Raw genomic sequence first — 7500 nt, forward strand, 5'->3', positions numbered from 1 at the left:
GGAGGAGGAAAGGAAGAGGAATGCAGGTAAGGAATGTCTGTAAAAGAAGGGAAGAGGAAGAAGAAGAGGAAGAATGATGAAAGAGAGGTGAAGAAAAGCTGTGAGGGATAAGAGAAAGAGTAAAAAGATTGATAGAGGAGAGAAAGAGAGAGAGAGAGAGAGAGAGAGAGAGAGAGAGAGAGAGAGAGAGAGAGAGAGAGAGAGAGAGAGAGAAATGGATGGTGGAGGAGAGAAGAGAGTGGAGGGATTAGAGGTGGATAACACTGATAATCTCATCCTGGCGTAGTTTCCTCTGGCCCTTGAAGGATTGGGTAACTTTTAGATATATTACGGTGGCGGTGGTGGTGGTGGTTGCTTAATTATATAGTGAAGAAGGATAGGAGGAGGAGGAGGAGGAGGAGGAATAATAATGAGAATAATTCGGTTTCACTCCTAATATAGCTTGTAAACACCACATACAAAAAAAGACCCCCCCAAAAAAATAAATAAATAACAAGACATACGAAATAAAAGATAAACAAAAAAAAAAAGAAACGAAACGAAAACTAACGAGGAAAAGATGAAAGAGAAGGAAGAACAAGAAAGATGCACCATCACCACTTAGGAGAAACGAAAGAAAGCAACAGAAGAAAGTAAAAGAGAGAAAAAAGAAAGAAACAAAAGAGAAACTTTAACAACAATACAATCCAATCAAACTTAACCGGAAAATTAAGCTCCATTTCAACTTTCAACGCACAATCTGGTAAATCAAGCCGTTGTTACTTAGACACTTGACGCACATTTTCTTTCAGTCTTCCAAATCCAACACTTCGACACTTAACATAATCAAAACACTACAACACCACACTTTTTCTCCGCCTCTCATACAAGATTCAGAATATCCACACAACACTAAAGCAACACAACACTAACGCAACACAACACAGCACCTTTTTACTCCTACACATTCCTTTCCTACGTATAAATCTCTTACAACTTTTAAGATGCTATATTTTGTACTAGAGTATGTTAAATATTTGTGTAGCCTAGAAAATACAAAAAAAATAATTAATCTTTTTATTCCCTTTTTTGCTCGATCTGTCCACGCAAACTATATTCTTACACTGCTCTGACTGTTACCAAAAAGGCGACTAGAGCTGTAAAACGTTAACACACACACACACACACACACACACACACACACACACACACACACACACACACACCAAGCAGTCCATAACTATAACAATGAGTGCTCCACATATTAAGTATTTTGCCCACTTAGGCCCGTAATTAATGGTGAATGGCCGCTAACCACACCCGTTCCGGGGGAGAGAGAGAGAGAGAGAGAGAGAGAGAGAGAGAGAGAGAGAGAGAGAGAGAGAGAGAGAGAGAGAGAGAGAGAGAGAAATAGGCCGCGTGACATCTCTCGCTACCGCCTCCTTAAATTAGCAGCCCTTCAGGGAGAAAGGAAAAGCCAAGCCCTACATACGGGAAGCCGCAGGGATGGAAGGGCTCTTTAAAGTGTATGGGAAGTCAGCCTCTCTCTCTCTCTCTCTCTCTCTCTCTCTCTCTCTCTCTCTCTCTCTCTCTCTCTCTCTCTCTCTCTCTTGGGAAAGCTGTCCACTGGTGGGTGTGAACAGACAAAATTAAGTCAAGCGTGAGTGTTGTTGTTGGGGAGGAGGAGGAGGAGGAGGAGTGTGTGGGATGCAACAGAAGGCAAGGGAAAGCTGTATACTGTAGGGGAGTGATGGCAAGAGGGGAAGTCAGTGAGGGGTAGTTTAATCATTGGAAGTCAGGCAGTGAGGGAGGTCAGCAGAAAGGAGAAGGCAGCCAGAAGTCAGTCAGTCAGAGGAAGTTAGTCAGTCAGCCTGGGGAAGTCAGTGAGAGAGAGAGAGGGAGGGAGGGAGGGCGGCAGAAAGGGGAAGGGGACGAGGGTTGCCGGGTCGTGCCTCACGCCGCCGCAGGGGGATCGGGGACATGACGCATGCACGGAAAGGCGAACACGAGTACGGCAGGACACACACACACACACACACACACACACACACACACACACACACACACACACACACACACACACACACACACGTCATGAAGGAAAAATGTCTCACTTCCTTGCTTGCTCTTAATCCTGCGTGACAGAGAACATGAGGTGTTTGGTAGATCGATACATTAAGGAGATGAAGGAGAGAAGTGAAAAGATGGTGGTGATGAAGAGGTGAATGAGTTTATGAGATCTTTGGTAGATCAATTCATTAAGGAGATGAAGGAAGAAGGGAGAAGAGAGTGAGTGGAAAGGATGATAGTGATGAAGAGAAGGATGAGGGTAATGAGGGAGGTTGGTAGATCAATATCTTAAGGAGATGAAGGAAGAGAAGGCAAAGAATGATAGTGATGAGGAGAAAGATGAGAATAACGAAGTACGAGTATGTACTATGTAAACTAATGTAGTGGTGGTGGTGATGGTGATGTACACAAAGTTCAAACAACTTTTCTTTCTTTCTTTCTTTTTATAATGGATACAATTCAGACTCAACGGGCCGGTAATGAAGAACTGAGTGGGTTAACTCGAGGGCGGGCGAGTGTTGGGAGAGTAAAGTCACGCCACTGCACCGTGATTGAGTGAATGAGTGAGTGAGTGGGCAGATGTGGGAGTGGATGTGTGAGTGAGCGCGTGAGAGTAATGTGGATGGGTGGGTAGATATGTGAGTGACTCAGTGAGAATGAGTGAATGAGTGCATGAATGAGAGAGAGAGAGAGAGAGAGAGAGAGAGAGAGAGAGAGAGAGAGAGAGAGAGAGAGAGAGAGAGAGAGAGAGAGAGAGAGTGTGTATGTATGAATGAGGGAGGTACACAAGTTGATACTCGTATTATGAAGCAACAGCTGCCTGCGTCTTCCTTCTTCTCCCTGACATGCTAACCTACACGTTGTAATGAAGCGTGACTGTGTTAATTTGAAAGAGGCGACGACACTCTTACGTGGCAGAAGTGAAGGTGTTAGTGTGGCAGTAGTGACGGTGCTAAGTGTGACAGTAGTGACGTGTTGGTGTTGGAGGAGTGATGGTGTTAGTAGCAGGAGTGACAGAATTGGCAGCAGAAGTGACAGAATTAGTACGAGTAACAGAATTAGCAGCAGAAGTGACAAAATTAGTAGGAATGACAGAATTAGTAACAGAAGCGACAGAATTAGCAGCAGAAGTGACAGAATTAGTAGCAGGGTGAGAGTTGGTGGCAGGAGTGACGGCGTGTTGGTGTGACGACAGTAATGGTGTTCCTCTGTGACATGAAAGACAAAGAACTTTCTAATGAAGTGCCGCGGGAGATACAATACTGTCTAAACTGTGCAAGTGACGCTCTTTTGTTTACATTATGAACGCCCACAGTACTGAAACTAAGACCCGTATTTTTTAACGCTTTGCTCTCTCTCTCTCTCTCTCTCTCTCTCTCTCTCTCTCTCTCTCTCTCTCTCTCTCTCTCTCTCATAAGGATCATTTTCAAAGGTCACAGCGATAGTCATATTCTCAGGGGTGTCTTTCCCGCCGATAATCCTTGCTAAAACTATTACTGGAATCCTGAAAACAACCTCTAAAACTTCCAATAACTGCTATCAGTCTGCTAAATGTGAATGTAGGACACTGAAATGTTTGAGAAAGCGCTCCTTAGTAACACTCGAAAACTTGGTGTTCGCTCAGGCGGTGGAAGAAATCGACTTTTTACCACCGAGCTAATTGAAGCAGTTAAGCGTAAGTGTCAATGCACGCAGCGCTCGTTTGCCTTGTTGGTCCGATGCAGTTTCTCAGGAGGATCATTCACCCTCCTCCTCCTCCTCCTCCTCCTCTCCCCACCGCCCTTACGATAACCGCGGCGGAAGAGACGATCGTAATTCAGCTGAGAGGAAGCTCCTGCCACCACGGGAGTACGGGGCATATTTCACTGACAGACACGACCTTCAGTGGAGTGTACCTCCCACCGCGTCTGCACTGACACAGGACCTTGTGAACGAGGCCGCTTCCTACTGGCAGCTTTGGGAGGATTAATGCAGACGAAAAAAATAAATAAATAAATAAAAATAATAATAATAATAAAAAAAAGTAACTGCAGAAGCTTCCCGCCCGGCATGGAGCAGCCCACGCTTCCACACACACACACACACACACACACACACACACACACACACACACACACACATAAGGAATCTATTCAGCACGGTACAAAGTTTCTCAAGGCCTTTATAGCTTCTGCGAGAAATCATTTAGCCTCTTCCGCTCCTCACTGGCGGCTGGTGGGGCTCTCAAGCTACACGCCGGCAACCTTACTCATGTGGGAAGTTCGATATCCCGCACATGTGAGTCACCGAGGTGGCGGGAGGAGCAAGCGGCAGGAGGAGGAGCAGGCCGCGTGGTGGTGGTGGTGGTGGTGGTGGTCATGTGACACTCGAGGTCAGGTCGGGTCAGCCAGCGTGTACATTCCTGTTCTGCGCCGCGCCCCCACCGCTGATTGCACGTGCAGGTTTTTACCAAACAATCAGGTTTTGTTGTGTACATCCGCCTGTGCGGGGCGAGGAGCGAAGTGTCAACCGTGCGAGGAGACATGAATGCGAGGCTCAATACTGGAGGCTGTTTGTTGTAAGGCGTCACAATGGAGCGTCATTCCTATGTTTTCCTTTCAGGCGGAAAACAGACAATTTCCCAACATTCCTTTCACGTCGTTAGTATCAACTGGGAAAGTGAGATCTGGTTTACTCCAAACACTCGGATATAAACCTCGGAAACCGTTAAGATTACGTGTATTGCATTTGCTGAGATTGGTAAAAGCCTACGATTCGTATTATGTCAGATCGTAATGTTACCTGTGCAACTAAACAACGTTACTTTCACTGGTAGCCACGCGTGCCATACTGACGTCTTGTTTAGAAATAATTCAATCATCAAAATAACATGTACTGTATTTATTGAGATTGCAGTGAAAGCCATGATTCGCATTACGTCACATGCTCGAACTGGTAACTGCAAATAAATAACGTTACTCAGGCCGGTAGCCACGCGTGCCCTAGTGAGCAGCACACCTGGCGCGTGCCTCACCTGCACTTACCTGCACGGTATTAGGCAGATACTTATCCCAGACCCTCAACTGAGAACGGTGATCTAGGCTGAGATGGCACGTGCACAGCAGAGGTCGGAAGTCCAGCACCTGCATTCACTTCAACTACATTTTGCGTGTTTCCTCATGAAGTCTTCTGATCTGCTACAAAAATCTATCAGCCATCAGGTTATGTAAGACTTGTGGCGGATCAGAGGGCTTAACATTGAGGGAAAGAGCAAAACACAGTGGAATTTAGTGCAGAAGGTTACTCGACTTCTGACCACGAGTACGTATCCTTCAATCATATGTCTGACTCCTGAACCTCCTCAAACTCCTGCCTTCAGTCACCCGCACGGACTTGTAAACTGAGTGTTGTGCCGAGGCGTGTGTCTGCTGCACGTCATATCGGTAACTACACGTAAACCTCTGCGCTATGACAAAGTTTTTCCCGGTGTTTGTAATGATTTCGTTAGCAGAGTAAGATACGTAACACAAGTTCTCTCATTCTACACTTCAGGGACCGTATTCCTAAGCATCTCGGCGTCTCTCTCGACTCCGGTAGAAGTTAAATGTTTTCTACGATGTTCTCATAATTCAAGTGACAATTTAACAAGGATTTTGCATCATCAACTAGCAAAAAAACACACCCAGTGAGAACCAGACTAAAAATATGTTGTCTCTGAAAATAAATATTCGTTATGAAAGAACGAAGCATTTCAAAATACTTCAATTCAAGAGTGCAAAACGAACACCACCATCAAGAGGAGAAATACGAGGAACACAAACATTTTAGCTAGAAACTGTGACAATAATAACAATATATGTGAATCCTTATATAAGAAAGAAGCATTTCAAAATACAGACCTATACTTTGATTCACGAGTGCAAAACGAACACCAACAAGTATGAAGAACGAACATTTTGGACAGAAACTGTGCCAATAATAACAATAATAATAATAAATCCTTATATAAGAAAGAACCATTTAAAAATAGACACATACTTTGGTTTACGAGAGCAACACGAACACCACCACCAAGAGAAATAAGAGGAACACAAACATTTTTAACAGAAAGCGTGATAGTCGCGTGCACCCAACACTCCGGCACACCGTTAGCCCAAAACGTGACACCTACACTGACGCAGCACCAGACGATCCCTGACCAATCACGACCAAGTGGCGGTACTCTCGACGCCGGTGATGGGGCAACAGACACGCCAGCCACACGCACGGAACGCCGCACACACACACACACACACACTCCCTTTGACGGCCAACAACCGACTGACTGAGGCGCTGAGCCCGGGAGGGACTCAGAGTGTGTGTGTGTGTGTGTGTGTGTGTATGTGTGTGTGTGTGTGTGTTGTGTGACAGTCCGAGGTGGCGTGAGTTGAGGCGGGGGTGAGCTGGGCGGCAAATCCAAGGACATTTCAGGCATTGTTCACTCTCGGTTCTATTACGCTCCAGTCCGCACCACATTAACACAATTATGAATATGATCCTATTGTGGGGTGATTTTTTTATGTATATATACGAGTATACTTTTTTGTAGGCATGTGATTTAATGTCGAATGTGAGTATGTTATAAATATTTTTGTACTTAATGGTGGTAATTGTTACAGTCGTATGTGTGTATGTGTGTGTGTGTGTGTGTGTGTGTGTGTGTGTGTGTGTGTGTGTGTGTGTGTGTGTGTGTGTGTGTGTCGATCTCATTCCCAAAACAACGGAATCTTATCACTTGTTTTTTTTGTTTTGTTTTGTTTTGCATGCTCTATTCTACTGGAAACTATTCAGGTTTTCAATAGTATTCTAATAATTCTAGCAACAATTTTACAAAGATTCTGCATATCCGACGGCGGGAAAAAAAAAACAAAAAAAAACACGAGAACTCGACTTATCGCCTCTGTGGCCTTTAGAAAGTCCTTATGAGAGAACAAAGCATTTAAGAACACGAATCTAAAAAAGTAGCTTGACAGTCAGCTTTCAATCACACACGAAGGCGAGGCAAATCCGAGGAATAATTAACTAAAGAAGTAAATAGACCCGAGAATATAACGCTTAATGACCAAAAGAAGAGGTAGAAATAAGAGATAGATGTCATAATGAAGCGTTTTAGGAACAGAATGAGACTTAAAAGGCAAATTGAGGTTAAAATGAAACGTTTAGATAAGAATCAGACTGAAGAGACAAAATGAATGTGAGAAAGAAACGTTTAACGACCAAAATAAACCGCGGCAGCAGGAGGAAATGGTCGAGTTAATGAAAACAAGGCGATGATAGTCTTAAATGACCAACTGTCGCGGGGCAATTAAGCAATCACAACTTTCTCCCCCTTTCAGTCACGAAGGGAGACTTAACATTCTCGCTTCCAAACAGCTAATTACCCACTAAATAACAACTCACTTGACGCCAGAGAGAGAGAGAGAGAGAGAGAGA

General features: G+C 44.5%; 1 protein-coding gene across 4 annotated transcripts in view; it reads right to left on the reverse strand.

Annotated features, from left to right (window-relative positions):
* Nucleotides 1-7500, reverse strand: part of LOC135101398 (protein singed-like) — a 102289-nt gene that overhangs the window by 37087 nt on the left and 57702 nt on the right. The window contains exon 1 of one of the 4 annotated variants that reach the window (XM_064005326.1): nt 6200-6364. The exons of 2 other annotated variants lie outside the window; for them this stretch is intronic. Coding sequence is in view for 1 of the 2 variants with exons in the window: in XM_064005327.1 (XP_063861397.1) it covers nt 5073-5177 (105 nt within the window). In the remaining variant the exon portion in view is untranslated. Of the gene's footprint in view, nt 1-5072; nt 5193-6199; nt 6365-7500 lie in introns of those variants that run through there. One more of the 4 variants, XM_064005327.1, reaches the window with a different exon arrangement.

The sequence above is a fragment of the Scylla paramamosain genome, chromosome 6, assembly GCF_035594125.1.
Source record: "Scylla paramamosain isolate STU-SP2022 chromosome 6, ASM3559412v1, whole genome shotgun sequence".
Lineage (NCBI taxonomy): Eukaryota > Metazoa > Arthropoda > Malacostraca > Decapoda > Portunidae > Scylla > Scylla paramamosain.